Raw genomic sequence first — 27,400 nt, 5'->3', positions numbered from 1 at the left:
GGCCTAATCAATGTATACCTAATCAATATAGACATAATCGATGGCAATCGCTGAATGTCATTAGGCACACCTTTGGGTGTTTTGTAACAGAAGTCTATTTCCATTCATAAAATGGTTAGAGCATAGGCCTACATGCAGTTTGTATGCTGGAATTATTTTTGAAGTGGACAAACATGCACAGGTAGCCTACTTTTTTAAGGGATTTGTTTGACAATCAGATGAAAATATCATGACTGGTTGTGTTCCTGCCACATTGAAAGGTAATTCATTTTTACTGTTTAAATGATGCCTTTATTATTGGGTCTATAAAAAAAGATTTGTGCATGCAATCCCCCCCTAAATGTCATTGTGTATTTCTGTAATTCACACTCTGTATGCAAATGTGAGTAGATTACCTTGAGAACAACGGTTGGACATCTTGGAAGCAGTCTCCAGTTTCTTATTAGACCTCAAGGGTGTCACCTTGTTAATGTCCAAAAAGCGGAAGTTGTGTCACAGGCTCACTTTCCATTTCTCCTGAAAACCGGAACATCCGGTTGTTGGGGACTCGTAAGAGGCTAATAGGCTAGAGCTGTTGCTATCCAACGGAGCGCTGCGATTGGTTACCCAAAATGATTAGGCGGGGCTTAGCGAAGTGTCAATTGTGATGTGTAAATAAGAACGTTTTTATTTTATTTAACGTTCCATTTCATTGCGAGGTCATTGTTGTTGAGTGCTACCTGGTTATTTTCCCTTTTCCGAGGAGTTCGACGAGAGTCAATGCTTTTACCTCAGGAGTTTGGTACTGAAGATGGAGAAAAATGCAGACGTCAAAGAAAGTGGAAGCGGATATTTTAGATTCATCATTGAAAAGGGAGCAAATCAGACAGCGCTCCGAAGATTCTCTGACAGGGACGCTGTTGGGAGATCAGCAGCAACAGCGGCGGGTTCGAATGTGTAGGCTAAAGAAAAACTACTTGTTTATGTTCCATTTAAACGTTAGATGTCATAACTCTTTATCGGACACACACACACTTGTCTGACTCTGAGGCCTGTTTACCCGTCAATGCAGCTGGCCCACTTAAAACATATTTTTTTGCAGATGTTTCTGACTAATTCATTTGAAATGTGGAGTTGTTATTAGCTAGGCTACTGTGATTTTTTAAATATGTTTTTTTTTTATTCAGGAGAAAAGATACCGAATTCTACGATTACATTGCCAACATTACTGAAAAAACACTGTTCGATGGTATGATTATGGTCACGATTATGCTCAACGCTCTGTTCGTGGCTTTGGAGACGGACTATGATTTGAAATACAAACTTTTTGGATTCTTTGCGGTGGGTAATTTGCTGATTGCAATTAGCAAAACTGCAAACACTGACATAGAAGCATACACAATTACGTTTAGGGAAAATGTAACAGTTCCATAAGCCTAAGCTTTGTAACAGTTGTTGTATGCAAATATGTTCTCTACTCAAATCCAGTCCTCCCTTCACTCTATTTTCATCAAACAGATTGCAGACGAATTCTTCATGGCCATTTACACCATGGAGTTCTTGATGAAGGTGTACGTTGACCCAGGGGTTTACTGGGAAAATGGCTACAACGTTTTCGATGCTATTATTTTGGTCATTTCATTCGTTCCCATGTTCGCTGATGGAGGGGACTCCAGTGCAATGGGGACCATGCGCATCGTCCGCTCTTTTCGCTCTTTGCGTTTGCTGAAGACTGTGTCGTTAATTCGGGGCCTGCAGGTGAGAATGACGCCATTAGGCCAACAATACTCAATAAATACACATGTGTCTGTTACGTTGGTCTTTGGATACCTTTTTAGAGTTGATGGTGGATAATAAATGTTAATCAGTTATCTCTTGGGGTCACTCAGGTGTCAGGTTTGTTGTGTTTTTGTTTGATTGACAGGCCTTGGTTGTAGCGCTATTCAAGACCATGAAGAGTGTGGTCTATGTCCTGTGCCTGATGTTTCTCCTGATGTTCATCTTTGCCATCATTGGATATTACTACTTTGGAGACCCTAACACTGGAGACCCTGATAACTGGGGAGACCTGGGCTGTGCACTCTTCACACTTTTCAGTTTAGTGACGGTGAGTATGAATTAGGATAGCCTACCTATCCTGGTGGAAATCTTGCTTAGGGTACCCCAAAAGGGGGGGGGGGGGGGGGGGGGTTGTGTTTTCATGAGCTTGGGTCCCAGGAAAACAGTGAATTTCTCATTTGGGTCTTAGACTGTAAAAGAACCCCTGCTGTAGACAGTCAGTTCAGTCTGGCGTAGGCAGAACCAAATGTCCTCTGTCTGTCCACCGGTAGACCTAAACATTTACATTTGTTTTTCAGTGCCATTTTGTTGTGCTGCCATGTATGAAATATGTCAACGTTATGTTCCTACAAAAGTATCTTTCATCGCAATATTCCCAACATGCTGTCTATTGTGGCCTGTTTTGTGCACATGTTGAGGAAACATGCATAATTAACATCTAGGGTTACAAAATTCTGGTCATTTACCCCAAATTTGCAGGTTTTCCATATTTCCTAAACTGTGATTTCTGGAAAACTTGGCATTTTGGGAAAACTACTGGAGTTTCTCAACTCTTATCCCATTGTCTCTGCCCTCCATAGGTGGATGGTTGGACTGATCTGCAGCAGAACCTTGATGCCCTGGGGATGAACTCCAGCCGCATCTTCACCATCGTCTTCATCCTCCTCGGCTACTTCATCTTTTTCAACATGTTCGTCGGCGTGGTCATCAAGGAGATCCAGGTACGTACTGTGCTGGACTACCACCGTTGTTGTTACTACTACTGAGTTTGAACCCCACTGGCCCCTGTCCTCCAGGTTGAACCCCTCTGGCCCCTGTCCTCCAGGTTGAACCCCTCTGGCCCCTGTCCTCCAGGTTGAACCCCTCTGGCCCCTGTCCATCAGGTTGAACCCCTCTGGCCTCTGTCCTCCAGGTTGAACCCCCCCTGTCCTCCAGGTTGAGCCCCCTGTCCTCCAGGTTGAACCCCTCTGGCCCCTGTCCTCCAGGTTGAACCCCCCCTGTCCTCCAGGTTGAACCCCTCTGGCCCCTGTCCTCCAGGTTGAACCCCCCTGTCCTCCAGGTTGAACCCCCCTGTCCTTCAGGTTGAACCCCTCTGGCCCCTGTCCTTCAGGTTGAACCCCTCTGGCCCCTGTCCTCCAGGTTGAACCCCTCTGGCCCCTGTCCTCCAGGTTGAACCCCCCCCTGTCCTCCAGGTTGAACCCCCCCCTGTCCTCCAGGTTGAACCCCTCTGGCCCCTGTCCTCCAGGTTGAACCCCTCTGGCCCCTGTCCTCCAGGTTGAACCCCTCTGGCCCCTGTCCTCCAGGTTGAACCCCCCTGTTTTCCAGGTTGAACCCCTCTGGCCCCTGTTCTCCAGGTTGAACCCCCCTGTCCTCCAGGTTGAACCCCCCCTGTCCTCCAGGTTGAACCCCCCTGTCCTCCAGGTTGAACCCCCCCTGTCCTCCAGGTTGAACCCCCCTGTCCTCCAGGTTGAACCCCCCTGTCCTCCAGGTTGAACCCCCCTGTCCTCCAGGTTGAACCCCCCTGTCCTCCAGGTTGAACCCCCTCTGGCCCCTGTCCTCCAGGTTGAACCCCTCTGCCCCCTGTCCTCCAGGTTGAACCCCCCTGTCCTCCAGGTTGAACCCCCCCTGTCCTCCAGGTTGAACCCCTCTGCCCCCTGTCCTCCAGGTTGAACCCCTCTGGCCCCTGTCCTCCAGGTTGAACCCCCTGTCCTCCAGGTTGAACCCCTCTGGCCCCTGTTCTCCAGGTTGAACCCCTCTGGCCCCTGTCCTCCAGGTTGAACCCCTCTGGGCCCTGTCCTCCAGGTTGAACCCCTCTGGCCCCTGTCCTCCAGGTTGAACCCCCCTGTTCTCCAGGTTGAACCCCTCTGGCCCCTGTTCTCCAGGTTGAACCCCCCTGTCCTCCAGGTTGAACCCCCCCTGTCCTCCAGGTTGAACCCCCCCTGTCCTCCAGGTTGAACCCCCCCTGTCCTCCAGGTTGAACCCCCCTGTCCTCCAGGTTGAACCCCCCTGTCCTCCAGGTTGAACCCCCCTGTCCTCCAGGTTGAACCCCCTCTGGCCCCTGTCCTCCAGGTTGAACCCCCTCTGGCCCCTGTCCTCCAGGTTGAACCCCCCTGTCCTCCAGGTTGAACCCCCCTGTCCTCCAGGTTGAACCCCCCTGTCCTCCAGGTTGAACCCCTCTGCCCCCTGTCCTCCAGGTTGAACCCCTCTGGCCCCTGTCCTCCAGGTTGAACCCCCTGTCCTCCAGGTTGAACCCCACTGGCACCTGTTCTCCAGATTGAACCCCTCTGGCCCCTGTCCTCCAGGTTGAACCCCTCTGGCCCCTGTCCTCCAGGTTGAACCCCCTGTCCTCCAGGTTGAACCCCCTGTCCTCCAGGTTGAACCCCCCTGGCCCCTGTCCTCCAGGTTGAACCCCTCTGGCCCCTGTCCTCCAGGTTGAACCCCCTGTCCTTCAGGTTGAACCCCTCTGGCCCCTGTTCTCCAGATTGAACCCCTCTGGCCCCTGTCCTCCAGGTTGAACCCCTCTGGCCCCTGTCCTCCAGGTTGAACCCCTCTGGCCCCTGTCCTCCAGGTTGAACCCCTCTGGCCCCTGTCCTCCAGGTTGAACCCCTCTGGCCCCTGTCCTCCAGGTTGAACCCCCTGTCCTCCAGGTTGAACCCCCCTGGCCCCTGTCCTCCAGGTTGAACCCCTCTGGCCCCTGTCCTCCAGGTTGAACCCCCCTGTCCTCCAGGTTGAACCCCCCTGTCCTCCAGGTTGAACCCCCCCTGTCCTCCAGGTTGAACCCCCCCCCTGTCCTCCAGGTTGAACCCCCCCTGTCCTCCAGGTTGAACCCCCCCCCCTGTCCTCCAGGTTGAACCCCCCCCTGTCCTCCAGGTTGAACCCCCCCCTGTCCTCCAGGTTGAACCCCCCCTGTCCTCCAGGTTGAACCCCCCCTGTCCTCCAGGTTGAACCCCCCCTGTCCTCCAGGTTGAACCCCCCCTGTCCTCCAGGTTGAACCCCCCCTGTCCTCCAGGTTGAACCCCCCCTGTCCTCTAGGTTGAACCCCCCCTGTCCTCCAGGTTGAACCCCCCCTGTCCTCCAGGTTGAACCCCCCCTGTCCTCCAGGTTGAACCCCCCCTGTCCTCCAGGTTGAACCCCCCCTGTCCTCCAGGTTGAACCCCCCCTGTCCTCCAGGTTGAACCCCCCCTGTCCTCCAGGTTGAACCCCCCCCTGTCCTCCAGGTTGAACCCCCCCTGTCCTCCAGGTTGAACCCCCCCCTGTCCTCCAGGTTGAACCCCCCCTGTCCTCCAGGTTGAACCCCCCCTGTCCTCCAGGTTGAACCCCCCCTGTCCTCCAGGTTGAACCCCCCCTGTCCTCCAGGTTGAACCCCCCCTGTCCTCCAGGTTGAACCCCCCCTGTCCTCCAGGTTGAACCCCCCCCTGTCCTCCAGGTTGAACCCCCCCTGTCCTCCAGGTTGAACCCCCCCTGTCCTCCAGGTTGAACCCCCCCTGTCCTCCAGGTTGAACCCCCCCCTGTCCTCCAGGTTGAACCCCCCCTGTCCTCCAGGTTGAACCCCCCCTGTCCTCCAGGTTGAACCCCCCCTGTCCTCCAGGTTGAACCCCCCCTGTCCTCCAGGTTGAACCCCCCCTGTCCTCCAGGTTGAACCCCCCCTGTCCTCCAGGTTGAACCCCCCCTGTCCTCCAGGTTGAATCCCCCCCCTGTCCTCCAGGTTGAATCCCCCCCCTGTCCTCCAGGTTGAATCCCCCCCCTGTCCTCCAGGTTGAACCCCCCCCTGTCCTCCAGGTTGAACCCCCCCCTGTCCTCCAGGTTGAACCCCCCCCTGTCCTCCAGGTTGAACCCCCCCCTGTCCTCCAGGTTGAACCCCCCCCTGTCCTCCAGGTTGAACCCCCCCCTGTCCTCCAGGTTGAACCCCCCCCTGTCCTCCAGGTTGAACCCCCCCCTGTCCTCCAGGTTGAACCCCCCCCTGTCCTCCAGGTTGAACCCCCCCCTGTCCTCCAGGTTGAACCCCCCCCTGTCCTCCAGGTTGGACCCCCCCCTGTCCTCCAGGTTGGACCCCCCCCTGTCCTCCAGGTTGGACCCCCCCCTGTCCTCCAGGTTGAACCCCCCCCGTCCTCCAGGTTGAACCCCCCCCCGTCCTCCAGGTTGAACCCCCCCCGTCCTCCAGGTTGAACCCCCCCCGTCCTCCAGGTTGAACCCCCCCCGTCTTCCAGGTTGAACCCCCCCCGTCTTCCAGGTTGAACCCCCCCCCGTCTTCCAGGTTGGACCCCCCCCGTCTTCCAGGTTGGACCCCCCCCGTCTTCCAGGTTGGACCCCCCCCGTCTTCCAGGTTGAACCCCCCCCGTCTTCCAGGTTGAACCCCCCCCGTCTTCCAGGTTGAACCCCCCCCGTCTTCCAGGTTGAACCCCCCCCGTCTTCCAGGTTGAACCCCCCCCGTCTTCCAGGTTGAACCCCCCCCGTCTTCCAGGTTGAACCCCCCCCCGTCTTCCAGGTTGAACCCCTCTGGCCCCTGTCCTCCAGGTTGAACCCCTCTGGCCCCTGTCCTCCAGGTTGAACCCCTCTGGCCCCTGTCCTCCAGGTTGAACCCCCCCTGGCCCCTGTCCTCCAGGTTGAACCCCCCTGTCCTCCAGGTTGAACCCCTCTGGCCCCTGTCCTTCAGATTGAACCCCTCTGCCCCCTGTCCTCCAGGTTGAACCCCCCTGTCCTCCAGGTTGAACCCCCCTGTCCTCCAGGTTGAACCCCCCTGTCCTCCAGGTTGAACCCCCCTGTCCTCCAGGTTGAACCCCCCTGTCCTCCAGGTTGAACCCCCCTGTCCTCCAGGTTGAACCCCCCTGGCCCCTGTCCTCCAGGTTGAACCCCCCTGTCCTCCAGGTTGAACCCCTCTGGCCCCTGTCCTCCAGGTTGAACCCCTCTGGCCCCTGTCCACCAGGTTGAACCCCTCTGGCCCCTGTCCACCAGGTTGAACCCCCCTGTCCACCAGGTTGAACCCCCCTGTCCACCAGGTTGAACCCCCCTGTCCTCCAGGTTGAACCCCCCTGTCCTCCAGGTTGAACCCCCCTGTCCTCCAGGTTGAACCCCCCCTGTCCTCCAGGTTGAACCCCCCTGTCCTCCAGGTTGAACCCCCCTGGCCCCTGTCCTCCAGGTTGGACCCCCCTGGCCCCTGTCCTCCAGGTTGAACACCTCTGGCCCCTGTCCTCCAGGTTGAACCTCCCTGTCCTCCAGGTTGAACCCCCCTGTCCTCCAGGTTGAACCCCCCTGTCCTCCAGGTTGAACCCCTCTGACCCCTGTCCTCATGGGAGTCCCAAATGGCATCGGACCCTATTCCCATACATAGTGTACGGTGCCTGGTTAAAAGTAGTGCCCTGTATTGGGAATAGGGTTCCATTCTGAATGCATCCTGTCTTCCTGGGCCCAAGCCAGCTTAGCTCAGTGCTGTGCTGTCTCTGTGGGGTTTAGTCAGACGTGATGTCCAGACGGCGGCCCTCAGGCAGTGTGACCCTTCAATATAATTATGCACAGCTGACGCCCTGGAGAGAGCAAGTGACCAGGCCACCTCTTTTAAAATCAAATCAACGTTTACACAGTTTAGCAGATGTTATAGCGGGATCAGCGAAATGCTTATGTTACTAGCTCCTAACAATGGAGTAAAATGTCAAAGAAGTACACAAAATAATCACTAAATGAAATATACGAAATCAAGAAATGTCGGAACGAATCCAAGAAGCCCTTTCCTGCAGTCAAGTGGCCTAGTGGCTTCATGGGTGGAATGTTATTAATATTCTTCATAATTTCATAATTATTGAACATATATTTTTTTAAACAGCCAGAAATCCAGTGTTTCTATGTCAAATGATTTTGTTATATATTTCAGTCTTCTGTGACGTGTATATAAAATGTAATATTGGAATAGAAACTCAATGTAATACATTTCCACTCTATATCTGACATTGGTACAGGTGTCTTTTTAATTTTGTTAAGCCCATAACCGTGTATGAGATGTATTCACGGTTTAGTTTCAAAGTAGATTTGTTTAAGACTACCAAGCAACACTCTGTATGACTCTGATTAGCCCACTACAGTAAAAGGTTAACAAACCAAATAACACTGTAACATTAATCCAAATACAGCCTATATGTACAGTCTCTACACGGGGTGAATTTACCGAAGATATACTAAGAATGATATGTACAGCAGTAGATATACTAAGAATTATATGTACAGCCATAGATTTAATAAGGATATGAACAGCCAAATACAGTTGAGGTCGGAAGTTTACACACACACTTAGGTTGGAATCATTAAACCTCGTTTTTCAACCACTCCACAAATTTCTTGTTAACAAACTATAGTTTTGGCAAGTCGGTTAGGACATCTACTTTGTGCATGACACAAGTAATTTTTCCAACATTTGTTTACAGACAGATTATTTCACATATAACTCACTGTATCACAATTCCAGTGGGTCAGAAATTTACACACACTAAGTTGACTGTGCCTTTAAACAACTTGGAAAATTCCAAAAAATTATGTCATGGCTTTAGAAGCTTCTGATAAATTATGTCAATTAGCCTGAGTCAATTCGAGGTGTACCTGTGAATGTATTTCAAGGCCTACTTTCAAACTCAGTGCCTCTTTGCTTGACATCATGGGAAAATCAAAAGAAATCAGCCAAGACCTCAGAAAAAGAATTGTAGACCTCCACAAGTCTGGTTCATCCTTGGGAGCAATTTCCAAATGCCTGAATGTACCACGTTCATCTGTACAAACAATAGTATGCAAGTATAAACACCATGGGACCACGCAGCCATCATACCGCTCAGGAAGGAGACATATTCTGTCTCCTTGAGATGAACGTACTTTGGTGCGAAAATTATAAATCAATTCCCGAACAACAGCAAAAGGCCTTGTGAAGATGCTGGAAGAAACAGGTACCAAAGTATCTATATCCACAGTAAAACAAGTCCTATATTGACATAACCTGAAAGGCCGCTCAACAAGGAGGAAGCTACTGCTCCAAAAACGCCATTAAAAAAAGCCAGAGTACGGTTTGAAACTGCACATGGGGACAAAGATTGTACTTTTTGGAGAAATGTCCTCTGGTCTGATGAAACAAAAATAGAACTGTTTGGCCATAATGACCATCGTTATATTTGGAGGAAAAAGGGGGAGGCTTGCAAGCCGAAGAACACCATCCCAACCGTGAAGCATGGGGGTGGCAGCATCATATTGTGGGGGTGCTTTGCTGCAGGAGGGACTGGTGCACTTCACAAAATAGATGGCATCATGAGGCAGGAAAATTATGTGGATATATTGAAGCAACATCTCAAGACATCAGTCAGGAAGTTAAAGCTTGGTCACAAATGGGTCTTCCAAAGGGACAATGACCCCAAGCATACTTCCAAAGTTGTGGCAAAATGTCTTAAGAACAACAAAGTCATGGTATTGGAGTGGCCATCACAAAGCACTGACCTCAATCCTATAGAAAATTTGTAAGCAGAACTGAATAAGCGTGTGCAACCAAAGAGGCCTACAAACCTGACTCAGTTACACGAGCTCTGTCAGGAGGAATGGGACAAAATTCACCCAACTTATTGTGGGAAGCTTGTGGAAGGCTACCCAAAACATTTAACCCAAGTTAAACAATTTAAAGGCAATGCTACAAAATACTAATTGAGTGTATGTAAACTTCTGACCCACTGGGAATGTGATAAAAGAAATAAAAGCTGAAATAAATCATTCTCTCTACTATTATTCTGACATTTCACATTTTTAAAATTAAAGTGGTGATCCTATCTGACCTTAAACAGGGAATTTTTACTAGGATTAAATGCCAGGAATTGTGAAAAACTGAGTTTAAATGTATTTGGGTAAGGTGTATGTAAACTTCTGACTACAAGTGTGTGTGTGTATATGTGTATGTATGTGTAATAAATGTGTGTATATATATATATGAGCTATGTCAATGATCCCGTATATAAATATATAAGCTGTGTGTATAAACAGTGTAACTAAAATGTAATGCACAATAGTAGAAATATTAGAATATTTTAAATACACGATCCCATAGCAAAATGGATAGAACTGCTGGAAATTAGCTTCCGGACCAGAGTCCAGAATATATAAGTCTTTAAACCAAATCAAATACACACATTTAGCAGATGTAATGAAATTATTGTGTTCCCAACTAACAATTCACAATACACACAACTCTAAAAGTTAAAGAATGGAATTAAGAATTTTATAAATATTAAATTGAGCAATGTTGGAGTGGCAATGACTAAAATACAGTAGAACATAATAGAGTATAGACATATGAAATAAGTAATGCAGTATGTAAACATTATTAAAGTGACTAGTGTTCCATTTTTTTTGATGTGACCAGTGATTCTATGTACATGGGGCAACAGCCTCTAAAGGTGCAGTGTTGAGTAACTGGGTGGCAGCCGGCAAGTGATGGCTATTTAACAGTCTGACGGCCTTGAGATAGAAGCTGTTTTTCAGTCTCTCGGTCCCAGCTTTTATGCACCTGTACTGACCTCGCCTTCTGGATGGTAGCGGGGTGAACAGGCAGTGGCTCGGGCTGAGCACGCACCCTTGTTGGGCCCCGAGCGTAATGATGAGCTTGGCGGGTACTACAGTGTTGAAGGCTGACCTATAGTCAATGAACAGCATTCTTACATATGTATTCCTCTTGTCCAGATGGGATAGTGCAGTGCGATTGCATTGTCTGTGGATCTATTGGGGCGATATGCAAATTGAAGTGGGTCTAGGGTGTCAGGTAAGGTAGAGGTGACATGATCCTTAACTAGCCTCTCAAAGCACTACATGATGACAGAAGTGAGTGCTACGTGGCGAATAGTCATTGAGTTCAGTTACCTTTTCTTTCTTGGGTACAGGAACAATGGTGGACATCTTGAAGCAACACACTCAAACTGGTGCGCCTGGCACCTACTATCATACCCCATTATAAAAGGCACTTACATATTTTGTCTTGCCCATTCACCCTCTGAATGGCACACATACACAATCCATCTCTCAATTGTTAAAGGCTTAAAATCCTTCTTTAACCGAAGAGCTCGGTTTTGTTTGTTTGAAAAGTGTGTTGTTTGAAAGTGTATTGGAAGGTTCTTGGTAGCTAGCTATGTTCTTAGTTTGGAACCCGCGACGCAGTTGTCATCAGTTGCTGAGAATGATTGTCTCTTTCCAGTGATCCTGCCGACCAAGGACGGGTCTGAGGAGCTATTTGGCGTCGCAGCTAGCCTAGCTGCTAGCTAGCTGGACATCAAGCTAGCTGGGTTTTCTTGAACGCAGCCTGCGATGTGGTTAACAATTGTGGCTGGGACTGCGGATTGTTCCGGGTTTGTGGCTGTCTAGATCCCTGTTGTTTGTTGTTTTCAATCTTCCCCGTGACCTGCCCTGTCTGGAACTGTGAGGAGTAACAGGGTAACCAACGTTGCTAGCTACCATGACAAAGACCAAAGCCGGCGGGAGTACCGTTGAGGACAGTGCCAGTGGTGTCTCTCTATCACACGTAAAGGATCTTTTAAATGAACAAAAAGAGACCTAGAAGCAGTTGTTACAACAACAACAAAATAGCTTCAAGTGTTTTGTCCAAACACTCGTGGATTCTACTAATAAAAGAATGGACGACCTGACCAGAGAGGCCCAGAACCTGAAGAACAGTTTGCAGTTCTCCCAGGGTCAACAGGAGAAGTGCAAGATGACAGCAATCTGTAAGTCATTGAGAGAGGACATCAGTTCTGTGGGTGAATCCATGATAACAATGACAGATAAATCAGACTATCTCGAGGGACAATCAAGGCGGAACAACATGGTTGTGGATGGAATTGCAGAATCTCCACATGAGACCAGTACGGATTCTGAGGACAAAGTGAGAGAAAGGATCTCTGAGAAACTGAAGATGGACCACAGGAAGATTGAGGTGGAGGTCACCCACAGGACTGGAAAACCCACCACCGGCCCAGGTAATAGGCCCAGGCCAATAGTGGTCAAGTTCCTGAGGTTCAAGGACAAGGTAGCTGTTCTGGAAAGAGCCAAGAACTTGAGAGGAACGTATATATTCCTCAATGAGGACTAATCCTGAAGCTGTGCGCCAGAAGAGGAAAGAACTGATCCCAGCCATGAAAGATGCCAGAGCGCGTGAGGACATTGCTTACATCTGCTATGACAGACTCATTGTCCACCCTCCCTCCCAGAAGCCTGGAAGGGATGAGAGAACCAGGCTTCAACCCCTCATAGCTTCAACCCCGCAGCGCACACACACACACACACACACCAATTGATTAATTGACGGCTGATTTATTTTTATTTTTCTCTTGCTTTGTTTGCTCTTTTCCATATTAAGTCTATCTCTGATAAGCTACCCAGGAAAGGGTTGAAAACAGCCCATATTAATATATGTAGCCTTAGAAATAAGGTTAATGAAATCAATAACTTGCTAACGTCAGATAATATTCATATACTAGCCATTTATGAGAGTCACTTAGATAATTCATTTGATACAGCAGTAGCAATACAAGGATATAACATCTATAGAAGAGACAGGAATGCTCATGGGGGGAGGTGTTGCTGTATATATTCAGAGCCATATCCCTGTAATGCTTATGGGGGAGGTGTTGTTGTATATATTCAGAGCCATATCCCTGTAATGCTTATGGGGGAGGTGTTGCTGTATATATTCAGAGCCATATCCCTGTAATGCTCATGGGGGAGGTGTTGCTGTATATATTCAGAGCCATATCCCTGTAATGCTTATGGGGGAGGTGTTGTTGTATATATTCAGAGCCATATCCCTGTAATGCTTATGGGGGAGGTGTTGCTGTATATATTCAGAGCCATATCCCTGTAATGCTCATGGGGGAGGTGTTGCTGTATATATTCAGAGCCATATCCCTGTAATGCTTAGAGAAGATCTTATGTCAAGTGTTATTGAAGTGTTGTGGTTGCAGGTTCACTTGGCACATCTAAAGCCTTTTCTTTGGGGTGTTGCTATAGGCTACCAAGTGCTAACAGTCAGTATCTAAATAATATGTGTGAAATGCTTGATAGTGTATGTGATGTAAACAGAGAGGTCTACTTTCTTGGGGACCTGAATATTGACTGGTTTTCATCAAGCTGTCTGCTCAAGAGGAAGCGTTTTACTGTAACCAGTGCCTGTAATCTGGTTTAGTTTATTAATCAACCTACCAGGGTGTTTACAAACACTAAAGGAACAAGATCATCCACATGTATTGATCACATTTGTAATAATACTGTAGAACTTTGTTGTAAAGCTGTATCCGTACCCATTGGCTGCAGTGATCACATTATAGTGGCTTTATCCAGGAAAGCCAAAGTTCCAACAAATGGGCCTAAAATAGTGTATAAAAGATCACACAAAAGATTTTGCTGTGGCTCTTATGTGGTTGATGTTAAAAATATGTGTTGGTTTGATGTGATTAATGAGGAGCATCCAGACGCTGCACTTGATGAATTTATGAAATTGCTTCTTCCAATTATTGATAAACATGCACCTGTTAAGAGACTGACTGTTAGAACTGTTAAGGCTCCATGGATTGATGAAGAATTGAAAAACTGTATGGTTGAAAGAGATGGGGCAAAAGGAGTGGCTAATAAGTCTGGCTGCACATCTGACTGGCTGACTTACTGCAAATTGAGAAATGATGTGACTAAACTCAACAAAAAGTAGAAGAAACTGTATTATGAAGCCAAGATCAATTATATAAAGAATGATGGAAAAAAGCTTTGGAGTACTTTAAATGAGATTATGGGCAGAAAGACAAATTCAACTCCATTTTCATTGAATCAGATGGCTTATTCATCACAAAACTATTTGATGTTGCCAATTATTTTAATGATTTATTTCAAGGTGGGCAAACTGAGGCAGGAAATGCCAACAACGAACAGTGAGCAATTATATTCATGCATAAAAAAACAAATAATGAAAGAAAAGCATTGCAAGTTATAATTTTGTAAAGTTAGTGTGGGAGAGGTGGAAAAATTGTTTTCGATCAATAATGACAAACCTCTTGGCATTGACAACTAGATGAAAAGCTACTGAGGAGGGTAGCTGACTCTATAGCCACTCCTATCTGTCATATCTTTAATCTGAGCCTAGAGGAAAGTCTTTGTCCTCAGGCCTGGAGGGAAGCCAAAGTAATTCCGCAACCCAAGAGTGGTAAAGTGGCCTTTACTGGTTCTAACAGCAGACCTAAACTCAGCAAAAAAAGAAATGTCCCTTTTTCAGGACCCTGTCGTTCAAAGATAATTTGTAAAAATCCAAATAAGGAAGGAATGAGCATTACACATAGGCCTGTACTCTGGAGCTGCCATGGCCAGCGAAGAGCCTGGATCTCAATCCCTTTGAGCATGTCTGGGACCTGTTGGATCGGAGGGTGAGGGCTAGGGCCATTCCCCCCCCAGAAATGTCAGGGAACTTGCAGGTGCCTTGGTGGAAGACTGGGGTAACGTCTCACAGCAATAACTGGCAAATCTGGTGCAGTCCATGAGGAGGAGACGCACTGCAGTACTTAATGCAGCTGGTGGCCACACCAGATACTGACTGTTCATTTAGATTTTGACCCAGGGACACGTTATTCCATTTCTGTTAGTCACACGTCTGTGGAACTTGTTCAGTTTATGTCTCAATTGTTGAATCTTGTTATGTTCATGCAAATATTTACACATGTTAAGTTTGGTGAAAATAAACGCAGTTGACAGTGAAGAGGACGTTTCTTTTTTTGCTGAGTTCATAAGCTTGCTACCAGCTCTTAGCAAACTGGAAAAAATTGAATTTGACCAAATACAATGCTTCTCTGTAAACAAATTAACAACAGACTTTCAGCATGCTTATAGAGAAGGGCACTCAACGTGTACTGCACTGACACAAATGACTGATGATTGGTTGAAAGAAATTTATAATAAGAAGATCGTGGGAGCTGTCCGGTTAGATTTCAGTGCAGCCTTTGATTGTATTGTCCATAACTTGTTGAAAAAACTTGTTATGGGCTTTTCAACCTCAGCTCTGAATCCACGATATGGCAATCTATCTAATAGAACCTGAGGGCTTTCTTTTAATGGAAGCTTCTCTAATGTCAAACATGTAAAGTGTCGTGTAACACACAGCAGCTCTCTAGACTCTGCTCTTTTCTATTTTTACCAACGACCTGCCACTAGCATTAAACAAAGCCTGCGTGTCCATGTATGCTGATGATTCAACCATATACGCATCAGCAACCACAGCTAAAGAAGTCACTGAAACCCTTAACAAAGAGTTGCAGTCTATTTGGAATGGGTGGCTAGTAATTAACTGTTCCTGAACATCTCTAAAACTAAGAGCATTATATTTGTCATTCCCTAAGTTATAGACCTCAGCTGAATCTGGTAGTGAATGGTGTGGCTGTTGAACAAGCTGAGGAGACTAAATTACTTGGTGTTACCTTAGATTGTAAACTGTCATGGTTAAAACATATAGATTCAATGGTTGTAAAGATGGAGAGGTCTGTCCGTAAAATAAAAAGATGCTCTGATTTTTTTGACACCACACTCCAAAAAGCAAGTCCTGCAGGCTCTAGTTTTGTCTAATCTTGATTATTGTCCAGTCATGTGGTCCAGTGCTGCAAGGAAATACCTAATTACGCTGCAGCTGGCCCAGAACAGAGTGACACGTTTTGCTCTTAATTATAATCAGAGGGCTGATATAAATACTATGCATGTCAGTCTCTCTTGGCTAAGAGTTGAGGAGAGACTGACTGCATCACTTCTTTTTGTAAGAAACATTGTTGGAAATCACAAATTGTTTGCATAGTCAACTTACACACAGCTCTGACACACACACTTACGCCACCAGACATGCCACCGGGGGTCTTTTCGCAGTCCCCAAATCCAGAACACATTCAAGAAAGCGTTCCATGTTATATAGAGCCCTTATTGCATGGAACTTCCTTCCATCTCATATATCTCAAATAAATAGCAAACCTGGTTTCAAATAACGGATAAAGCAACACATCGCGGCACAACGTCTCTCCCCTGTTTGACCTGGATAGTTTGTGTGTATTGATATGTAGGCTACGTGTGCCTTTAAATTTAAAAAAATCTAACTCTGTCCTTGAACTGTTCTTGTCTATTGATGTTCTGTATTACGTCCTTCTGTATTACGTTTTGTGTGGATCCCAGGAAGAGTAGCTGTTGCTTTTGCAACAGCTAATGGGGATCCTAATAAAATACCAAAAAATAAATAAAAAATACCATTTGGGGACAGCCGATGTATGTGAATGGTGTGTATGCACAATATGTGAATAAAAAATGTGTTTACTGCAGTAGTTATATAGGATGAGCCATGACTAGAAAACAGTATATGCATACAGTATAAAGTGGGTAAAACAGTATGTAAAATTAAATAGAAAATGCTGAACACTGTTGTAGCCTAGTGGTTAGAGTGAAGGGGCGGTAGGTAGCTTAGTGGTTAGAGTGTAGGGGGGGTAGGTAGCCTAGTGGTTGGAGTGTAGGGGGGGTAGGTAGCCTAGTGGTTAGAGTGAAGGGGCGGTAGGTAGCCTAGTGGTTGGAGTGTAGAGGCAGTAGGTAGCTTAGTGGTTAGAGTGTAGGGGGGGTAGGTAGCCTAGTGGTTGGAGTGTAGGGGGGGGGGGGGGGTAGGTAGCCTAGTGGTTAGAGTGAAGGGGCGGTAGGTAGCCTAGTGGTTGGAGTGTAGAGGGGGGTAGGTAGCTTAGTGGTTAGAGTGTAGGGGGGGGGGTAGGTAGCCTAGTGGTTAGAGTGTAGGGGGGGGGGGGGGTAGGTAGCCTAGTGGTTAGAGTGTAGAGGCAGTAGGTAGCTTAGTGGTTAGAGCGTTGGGCCAGTAACCGAAAGGTTGCTGGATCAAATCCCCGAGCTGACCAGATGAAAAATCTGTCGTCAACAAGGCAGCTATTTAATTTTACATACTGTTTTACCCACTTTATACTGTATGCATATACTGTTTTCTAGTCATGGCTCATCCTATATAACTACTGCAGTAAACACATTTTCTATTTCACATACTGTGCATACACACCATTCACATACTTCGGCTGTCCCCACTTGGTATTTTATTAGGATCCCCACCCACTGTTCCCCGGGCGCCGAAGACGTTGATGTCGATTATGGCAGCCCCGCGCACCTCTCCGATTAAGTATGTAAACCTCTCCGATTCAGTATGTAAACCTCTCCGATTCAGTATGTAAACCTCTCTGATTCAGTATGTAAACCTCTCTGATTCAGTATGTAAACCTCTCTGATTCAGTGTGTAAACCTCTCCGATTCAGTGTGTAAATCTCTCCGATTCAGTATGTGAACCTCTCCGATTCAGTATGTAAACCTCTCCGATTCAGTATGTAAACCTCTCCGATTCAGTATGTAAACCTCTCCGATTCAGTATGTAAACCTCTCCGATTCAGTATGTAAACCTCTCCGATTCAGTATGTAAACCCCTCCGATTCAGTATGTAAACCTCTCTGATTCAGTATGTAAACCTCTCTGATTCAGAGGGGTTGGGTTAAATGTGGAAGACACATTTCAGTTGAATGCATTCAGTTGCATTCATGCTCCCAGGTGATTTATTTATTTATTGTTACAACGTTGCCACCCTTAGGTCTTCATGCATCCATATCCCAGGTAAGGGTGGATGGTCCTATATATAGGGGCAGTCTCTAAGTTGCAGGGTAGATTACTGGCTGGTATCTGACTAGTGACAATGTCTAAGGTTCAGGAAAGGATACTGGGCGGAGGCCAGCTAGTGATGACTGTTTAACAATCTGATGACCTGGAGATAAACAGATTCTATCAGTCTGGTCCCAGCTTTGATGCACCTGTGCTGTCTCCACCTTCTAGATGGTATGAACAGTGTGAACAGGCCGTGGCTCGGGTGGCGGAGGTCCTTGATGATCTTCTTGACCTTCCTGTGACACCGGGTGCTGTAGATGTCCTGAATGGCAGGCAGTGTGCCCTGGATGATGTGTTGGGCTGACCGCACCACCCTCTGGAGAGCCCTGTGGTGCAGTTGTTGTACCAGGCGGTGGTACAGCCCGACAGGATGGTGCATCTGTAGACGTTTGTGAGGGTCTTAGGGGCCAAGTCAAATTTCTTCAGCCTCCTGAGGTTGAAGAGGTGCTGTTGCAGCCTTCTTCACCACGCTGTCGTCTGAGGGAGAGGTTATTTTCCTGGAATCTCATCGTTGTTGGTAATCGGGTGTACCACTGTTGCCGTCAGCAAACGTGATGATTGAGTTGGAGACGTGCGTGGCCACACAGTCATGGGTGAACAGGGAGTACAGGAGGGAGCTGAGAACACACCCTTGTGGGGCCCCCATGTTGAGGATCAGTGTGGCGGAGGTGTTGTTGCCTACCTTCACCACCTGAGGTCGGTCCGTCAGGAAGTCCAGGACCCAGTTGCAAAGGGAGGGGTTCAGAGCTTAGTGATGATCTTGGAGGGCACTATGGTGTTGAATACTGAGCTGTAGTCTATGAACATAATTCTTACATAGGTATTCCTCTTGTCCAGGTGGGATAGGGCAGTGTGCAGTGCAATGGAGATTGCGTCGTCCGTGGATCTGTTGGGGCGGTATGCAAATTGTGTTGGGTCTAGGTTGTCAGGTAAGGTGGAGGTGATATGAACCTTAACTAGTCTCTCAAAGCACTTCATGATGACAGAATTGAGTAATACTAGGGGATAGTCATTTAGTTCAGTTACATTTTGCTTTCTTGGGTACATGAACAATGGTGGGCATCTTGAAGCAATTGGGGACAACAGACTGGTATAGGTAGAGATTGAATATGTCCGTAAACACTCCAGCCAGCTGGTCTGTACATGCTCTGAGTGACTTGGGATGCCATCTGGGTTGGCAGGCTTGCGAGGGTTAACAAGCTTGAATGTCTTACGTCAACCACGGAGATCGGAAGCACACAGTCCTCGTGAGCGATGGGGGCACACGTCGGCGGCTTTGTGTTGTTTTCCTCGAAGTGGGAGAAGGTGTTAAACTTGTCCAGGAGAAAGGCGTCAGTGTCTGCGACTTGGCTTGCTATCCCTTTATAATCTATGATTGTCTGGGGTCCCTGGCACATGGGTCTCGTGTCTGAGCTGTTGAATTGCGACTCAAATCATCTCTGTACTGTCGTTTTGCCTCTTTGATTGCCTTACGGAGGTCATAGCTGGTCTGTTTGTCCATGTTCTCAGTCACCTTGTGTGTTTAAATGTGGTGGTTTGCGCTTTAAGTTTTGTGCGAATGCTGCCATCTAGTTCTAACCATCAGGGGGAACAACGTCCTCTATGTCCTACTATACTATTCTCAGAGGTGACCCGGGAACATTTCCCAGTCCGCGTGATCAAAACCGTCTTGAAGCATAGATTCTGATTGGTCAGATCAACGTTAAACAGTCCTTACCACTGGTGCTTCCTGCTGAAGTTTCTGCCTATAGGAGGGGAGGAGCAAGATGGAGCCGTGATCTGATTTGCCAGAGGGAGTGCGGGGGAGGGCCTTGTAGCCGTCCCGGAGGGGAGAGTAACAGTTGTCAAGCATATGCTCTCCGCGTGTAGGACAGGAGACGCGTTGATAGAATTTCAGGAGGAAATTTGGAAAGTCCCCAGTTACAATGAATGCGGCCTCGGGATATAATTTGTTCACTCCCTACAACTTCAGTTTCACATAGCACTGCACCGCCAGCACTCTGCAATCCAAATACCCCAGAGAGTGTGTGTGAATGAGAAGAAGGAGAGGAGAGGTAGAGGACGGCAGTGGCAGGGGAGTTAATAACATTGTACACCTTCTTTTATTCCTCTACATAGAAGAATTATAATTCTCTCAAGCATAAAATGTCCAGTAAACTTCCTAGTTGTGAGACATGGCTGGCTGGTTGCATCTTAAATAGCCCCCTATTCCCTTTATAGTGCACCACTTTTCAACCAGGGCCCATAGATATATATATATATATCACACATATATATATATCACACACACATCCAGGCTGTATCACAACCGGCTGTGATTGGGAGTCCCATAGGGCGGCGCACAATTGGCCCAGCGTCGTCTGGGTTTGGCCGGTGTAGGCCGTCATTGTAAATAAGAATTTGTTCTTACCTGACTTTCCTTGTTAAATAAAAAACACAGTGCTTTCGGGAAGTATTCAGACCCCTGGACTTTTTCCACATTTTGTTACGTTACGGCCTTATTCTAAAATGGATTAAATATAATTTTTTCCCCTCTTCATCAATCTACACACAATACCCCAAAATGAGAAAGCCAAAACAGGTTTTCAGACATTTTTGCAAATGTATTGAAAATATTTACGTAAGTATTCATACCCTTTCCTCAGTACTTTGTTGAAGCACCTTTGGCAGTGATTACAGCCTCGAGTCTTCTTGGGTTTGACGCTACAATCTTGGCGCCCCTGTATTTAAGGAGTTTCTCACATTCTTCTCTGTAGATCCTCTCAAGCTCTGTCAGGTTGGATGGGGAGCGTCGCTGCACAGCTATTTTCAGGTCTCCAGAGATGTTCAATCGGGTTCAAGTCAGGGCTCTGGCTGGGCCACTCAAGAAAATTCTTAGTCTTGTCCCGAAGCCACTCCTGTGTTGTCTCTGCTGCGTGCTTATAGCCGTTGTCCTGTTGGAAGGTGAACCTTCGCCCCAGTCTGAGATCTGGAGCAGGCTTTCATCAAGGATCTCTCTGTACATTGCTCTGTTCATCTTTCCCTTGATCCTGACTAGTCTCCCAGTCCTTCCTGCTGAAAAACATCACCACAGCATGATGCTGCCACCACCATGCTTCACCATAGGGATGGTGCCAGGTTTCCTCCAGATGTGAAGCTTGGCATCAGACCAGAGAATCTTGTTTATTATGGTTTGAGAGACATTTAGGTGCCTTTTGGCAAACTCCAAGTGGGCTGTCATGTGCCTTTTACTGAGGAGTGGCTTCCGTCTTGCCACTCTACCATAAAGGCCTGAGTGGTGGTATGCTATGGAGATGGTTTTCCTTCTGGAAGTTTCTCACATCTCCACAGAGGAGCTCTGTCAGTGACCATCGGGTTCTTGGTCACCTCCCTAAACAATGTCCTTCTCCCCCGATTGCTCAGTTTGGCCTGGCGGGAAGCTCTAGGAAGAGTCTAAGTGGTTCCAAACTTCTTCCTGTGTTCTTGGGGACCTTCAATGCTGTAGAATATTTTTGGTACCCTTCCCCAGATCTGTGCCTTGACCCAATCCTGTCTCGGAGCTCTACGGACATTTCCATCGACCTCACAGCTTGGTTTTTGCTCTGACATGCACTGTCATCTGCGGAACCTTTTATATAGACAGGTGTGTGCCTTTCCAAATCATGTCAATTCAATTGAATTTACCACAGGTGGACTCCAATCAAGTTGTAGAAACATCTCAAGGATGATCAATGGAAACAGGATCCACTTGAGCTCAATTTTAGTGTCTCATAGCAAAAGGTCTGAATACTTATGTAAATATGGCATTTCTGTTTATTTTAATACATTTGCAAAAATATGTCTAGATTGATGAGGAAAAATTGTTATTTAGTCCATTTTAGAATAAGGCTGTGACAAAATGGGAAAAATGGGAAGGGGTCTGAATACTTTCCGAATGCACTGTGTACATATATACCTACAGTACCAGTCAAGTTTGGACACACCTACTCAGTCTAGGGTTTTTCTTTATTTTTACTATTTTCTACATTGTAGAATAATAGTGAAGACATTAAAACTATGAAATAACACATATGGAATCATGTAGTAGCCAAAAAAGTGTTAAACAAATCAAAAATATATTTGAGATTCTTCAAAGTTGCCACCCTTTGCCTTGATGACAGCTTTGCACACTCTTGGCATTCTCTCAACCAGCTTCAGATGGAATGCTTTTCCAACAGTCTTGAAGGAGTTCCCACATATGCTGAGTACTTGTTGGCTGCTTTTCCTTCGCTCTGTGGTCCAACTCATCCCAAACCATCTCAATTGGGATGAGGTCGGGTGATTGTGGAGGCCAGGTCATCTGATGCAGCACTCCATCACGCTCCTTCTTGGTCAAATAGCCCTTACAGAGCCTGGAGGTGTGTTGGGTCATTGTCCTGTTGGAAAAACAAATGATGGAATGGCGTATCGCTGCAGGATCCTGTGGTAGCCATGCTGGTTAAGTGTGCCTTGAATTCTAAATGAATCACAGTGTCACCAGCAAAGCACCATCACACCTCTTCCTCCATGCTTCACGGTGGGAACCACACATGCGGAGATCATCTGTTCACCTACGCTGTGTCTCACAAAGACACACCAGTTGGAACCAAAAATCTCAAATTTGGACTCATCAGACCGGTGGACAGATTTCCACCAGTCTAATGTAAATTGCTCGTGTTTCTTTGCCAAAGCAAGTCTCTTTTTCTTATTGGTGTCCTTTAGTAGTCGTGCAGCAATTCGACCATGTAGGCCTGATTCACGCAGTCTCTGAACAGTTGTTGTTGAGATGTGTCTGTTACTTGAACTCTGAAGTGTTTATTTGTGCTGCAATCTGAGGCTGGTATCTCTAATGAACTTATCCTCTGCAGCAGAGGTAACTCTGGGTCTTCCTTTCCTGTGGCGGTCCTCATGAGAGCCAGTTTCATCATTGCGCTTGATGTTTTTGTGACTGCACTAGAAGAAACTTTGAAAGTTCTTGGAATTTTCTGCATTGACTGACCTTCATGTCTTAAAGTAATGATGGACTGTCATTTCTCTTTGCTTATTTGAGCAGTTCTTGCCATAATCTTCTGTATACCACCCCTACCTTGTCACAACACAACTGATTGGCTCAAATGCATTAATCTGTGGAATATTTCCTTCCCGTTTTACAAGGGACACCTGTTAATTGAAATGCATTCCAGTTGACTACCTCATGAAGCTGGTTGAGAGAATGCCAAGAGTGTGCAAAGCTATCAAGACAAAGGGTGGCTACTTTGAAGAATCACAATATATAAAATGTTTTGATTTGTTAAACACTTTTTTTGGTTACTACCTAATTCCATGTGTGTTATTTCATAGTTTTGATGTCTTCACCATTATTTTAGAATGTAGAAAATAGTAAAAAGAAAGAAACCCTTTGTGTGTGTGTGTGTGTGTGTGTGTGTGTGTGTGTGTGTGTGTGTGTGTGTGTGTGTGTGTGTGTGTGTGTGTGTGTGTGTGTGTGTGTGTGTGTGTGTGTGTGTGTGTGTGTGTGTGTGTGTGTGTGTGTGTGTGTGTGTGTGTGAGAATAGGGTGCCGTTTGGGACACATCCAGAGTGAGGGGATGGATGAATAGGGAGGCCCTTTGGGTAGCTGCTATAGCGTGATAATGTAACCTATTTCTTAGCTAGTGTGTGAAGTGTTATTTCTGTCCTCTACCATGTGGCTTGGGTAGTAATGGATCTCTGAATAAACATGACAAGGTAATAGAAAATAAACACGGATCTTAGCCTCTGCTCCTAAGATCCGTGGACAGCTATTAGCAACTGGTTTAAGGAAAAACCTACCTGTTTTTATACAGGAAAAAGTTCTTAAAGTGCAAAAAAAAAAAAAACGACAATTTTGTATTTCAAATAATGTTGTAATTCATGTACGTATTGGTCTTAATATGAACTATTCATTTTTGATGCACAGGTGTTTCAATCAGCTTTTTTAGGGGTTAATATACAGTGCACTAGGAATTATGCATTTGCAGATTTGAAAACCAGTTGCAAAAATCATAGCTAGGAATCCAATCCAATTTTCATGTGTTTTCTCCAGCATGAAACGAAGCGTTTTGAGAATGAGGTAAAAAGGGAACGGGAGGCTTCGCTGATCCAGAAGAAACGCGCCATCATCCAGAGACAGAAGAGTGAGATCAAGACTCTGATCCAGAGCCAGGTGACACTCACTCTGTCCCCTCGCTATACTGTGTACTATAGGAATTTGGTCAAAAGGAGTGCACTATAAAGGGAATAGGATGGTATTTAGGACATGTGGTTTAGACTATAACATTATTTTTTTTTTAACTAGGCAAGTCAGTTACGAACAAGTTCTTATTTACAATGACGGCCTACCCCGGCCAAATCTTAACCCGGACAACGATGGGCCAATTGTGCGCCGCCCCCATGGGACTCCCAATCACAGCCGGTTGTGATACAACCTGGAATCGAACCAGGGTCTGTAGTGACAATGCCCTAGCACTGAGATGCAGTGCCTTAGACCGCTGCGCCACTCGGGAGCCCCTAATGTTACTCAGGACTACGGTTGGTTTACGTTGTGGGATACCGATGCACAAACAGGTGTTGCCTTGATTCTTGACTTTTTCACCCTGTGTGCCCACCTCCTGGAGCACTAGCCATTTTGTGGTGATTGACACCGCTAGCCATTTTGTGGTGATTGACACCACTAGCCATTTTGTGGTGATTGACACCACTAGCCATTTTGTGACAATTGACACCACTAGCCATTTTGTGGTGATTGACACCACTAGCCATTTTGTGGTGATTGACACCACTAGCCATTTTGTGGTGATTGACACCACTAGCCATTTTGTGGTGATTGACACCACTAGCCATTTTGTGACGATTGACACCACTAGCCATTTTGTGACAATTGACACCACTAGCCGTTTTGTGGTGATTGACACCACTAGCCATTTTGTGGTGATTGACACCACTAGCCATTTTGTGGTGATTGACACCACTAGCCATTTTGTGGTGATTGACACCACTAGCCATTTTGTGGTGATTGACACCGCTAGCCATTTTGTGGTGATTGACACCACTAGCCATTTTGTGGTGATTGACACCACTAGCCATTTTGTGGTGATTGACACCACTAGCCATTTTGTGAATGACACTTGCGACAGACATCCAAACATGACCTACTTAACACGCTCTTTTCCAGGCCTAGGTTCAAAATGTATTTGAAATAATTTCAAATACTTAATCTAGGCTTGATTGAGCATGCCTGGCGCAATGGAACCAATATAATTAGTCACAGGCTAAAGGAAATGCTAAAGCTATTTTAAAGATTTCGAATAGCGTTTGAACCCCGGTGTGCTCTCCTCCCTCCATACAGACAGGCAACTTCACCAAGCTAATGGAACAGTTCAAGAAGTCTATGCGTCACACTGATTACACTGTGGTTGAGGACCGGTCTTCCAGCATGTCCTTCATAGGCATCTACCTGACCACCCTGGATCACCAGGACACCACTACCAACAAGTAGGACCCCTACAGCACCTTAGTCTGAACAAGTAGGATCCCTACAACACCTTACGGTCTGAACAAGTAGGAACCCTACAGCACCTTACAGTCTGAACAAGTAGGAACTCTACAGCACCTTACAGTCTGAACAAGTAGGAACCCTACAGCACCTTACGGTCTGAACAAGTAGGAACTCTACAGCACCTTACGGTCTGAACAAGTAGGCATCCCACAGCACCCTACAGTCTGAACAAGTAGGCACCCCACAGTCTGAACAAGTAGACACCCTACAGCACCCCACAGCACCCTACAGTCTGAACAAGTAGGCACCCTACAGCACCCTACAGTCTGAACAAGTAGGCACCCTACAGCACCCCACAGCACCCTACAGTCTGAACAAGTAGACACCCTACAGTCTGAACAAGTAGGCACCCTATTCCCTATATATTGCACTACTATAGACCAGAGCCCTATGGCACCCTATTCTCTATTATAGTGCATGATGCAATTTGGGCCGGAGTACACCAAGCACTAAATGTATTGTTAACTGAGCTAGCTTACCACCAAACGTCTGTCTCCGAGACCTTTTATGTAGGCACACACACACACATACACACACACACACACACACACACACACACACACACACACACACACAATCAGAGTCCTATCTGGGTCACAGCCAAACAGACTCTCTCCTATAAAGGGTTAATGATTCTTCTGTGAGGGGCAAACAGACAGTAAAAAAAAAAAAAAGACAGATAGGTGTTTTTTTTACTCAATTGAGTGTTTGTGCAAAGTAGGAAGAGAATAGGGTTTTGAGAGAGAGAGCTTTATGACAGCCATGAAGTGGAGATAGAGGGATCGGAAATAACATTCTACATGTGCATTAAAAACTCTCTATTTGAATTGCTGTTGTTGACTTTCTTGTTCAATACATGGACCGCAGGCCCTTTTCAAACGATGAACGATGTTTTTTTGTCTTATGCTAGAAACCTGGATGTTATGGGAACATTTCTAAGCTGTTTTTCTATGAATATCCCGTTTAGAAATGGATACATCTAATGATGTGAATTTTGCATAATGAAGTCTCATATTTTTAACCTAACGATAGTAGACTCGGTACCATAATATATAATATATAATCCTTAAATGAATGTCGCGTGTCAACTTCGTCAAATATTATGTTTGACGCAAAGATGATGATTTGGGTAATTACTACTTTTTTTTTTCCTCTGGACCTGCGTGATTATAGTAGTTCTGTCGGAGTAGGGCTTGTAACAACATGCACCATCGTCATCCAGTCTTCTACACCTTTTTTTACCATCCAAACAACCAACAGTTTCAGTTGTCATTTTGTTTCAGGTTCAAATGATGAAACCTCATCCTAAGAAATCTACAACTAAATGATTATACTATAGACCATAAATCTGTACACACGGTTTATGTATTTTTTTTTATAGCAAAAACACTTTCAGTTGATATAAGGCATTGATAATACTGCCTTATGTACGCTAAAATGAAAGGGTGATGTGTGTGTGTGTGTGTGTGTGTGTGTGTGTGTGTGTGTGTGTGTGTGTGCTGATATCTAGCTACTGTAATGACTTTAAGTTACGTTTAATTCTAGAGGCTATAGTTATGAAAAGTAAGGTAACTAAAGTGTGATGAAGGGATATGCAATAAAAAGATCGTCCCCTTGCAGGCTGCAGCAGCTGTACTCCGAGGCCATTCTGATTCTGAGTGACTTACTGGAAGAAGACTTGATTGAAATGGAACAGAAAGCGCTGAGAGAGAGGAACATCAAAATGAGGGCGTAACAGGTACAGGAACAGGGATCCGACTGAGAGCTACTGAGAGCTGAAATCCTTGTTCATTTGCATACTGGTATTCAAATTAAAAAGAGGACATATGTTGGCAAGGTTTTTGTCTTCGTTGTGGGTTGGCTATTTTACATTTACATTTAAGTCATTTAGCAGACGCTCTTATCCAGAGCGACTTACAAATTGGTGCATTCACCTTATGACATCCAGTGGAACAGCCACTTTACAAATGGTGATGTCCAGTCCATTAGCCTAGAGTTGGCAGAGAATGATCTTCAAAATGTCTCCAAGATCCATCCCAAATGGAATTCTATTCCCTAGATAGTGCGCTACTTTTTGACCAGAGTC

General features: G+C 46.3%; 1 protein-coding gene across 2 annotated transcripts; it reads left to right on the top strand.

Annotated features, from left to right (window-relative positions):
• The first annotated feature begins 575 nt into the window (after window positions 1-575).
• Window positions 576-27,164, top strand: LOC129868010 (cation channel sperm-associated protein 3-like). 2 transcript variants are annotated; one of them, XM_055941576.1, is made up of 8 exons: window positions 576-936; window positions 1,167-1,320; window positions 1,498-1,737; window positions 1,904-2,086; window positions 2,619-2,759; window positions 23,803-23,922; window positions 25,105-25,250; window positions 26,935-27,164. In XM_055941576.1, exons 1-8 carry the CDS (start codon window positions 791-793, stop codon window positions 27,047-27,049), a joined length of 1,245 nt encoding a protein of 414 aa, XP_055797551.1. In that variant the 5' UTR covers window positions 576-790; the 3' UTR covers window positions 27,050-27,164. The 2 variants fall into 2 exon arrangements, with proteins under 2 accessions (XP_055797551.1, XP_055797550.1); XM_055941575.1 differs by lacking the exon at window positions 25,105-25,250.
• The last annotated feature ends 236 nt before the right edge of the window (window positions 27,165-27,400 follow it).

This window comes from Salvelinus fontinalis, chromosome 13, assembly GCF_029448725.1.
Source record: "Salvelinus fontinalis isolate EN_2023a chromosome 13, ASM2944872v1, whole genome shotgun sequence".
NCBI classification, from domain to species: Eukaryota; Metazoa; Chordata; class Actinopteri; order Salmoniformes; family Salmonidae; genus Salvelinus; species Salvelinus fontinalis.
Note: the sequence above shows the minus strand (reverse complement) of the source record. Positions and strands in the feature narration are given on the sequence as shown.

Coding starts and splice junctions, on each gene's coding strand:
- LOC129868010 (XM_055941576.1), top strand. CDS start 791: ATGGAGAAAAATGCAGACGTCAAAGAAAGTGGAAGCGGATATTTTAGA. Junction 1,738..1,903: donor CGTTAATTCGGGGCCTGCAG/GTGAGAATGACG, acceptor TTTGATTGACAG/GCCTTGGTTGTAGCGCTATT. Junction 23,923..25,104: donor AGACTCTGATCCAGAGCCAG/GTGACACTCACT, acceptor CCCTCCATACAG/ACAGGCAACTTCACCAAGCT.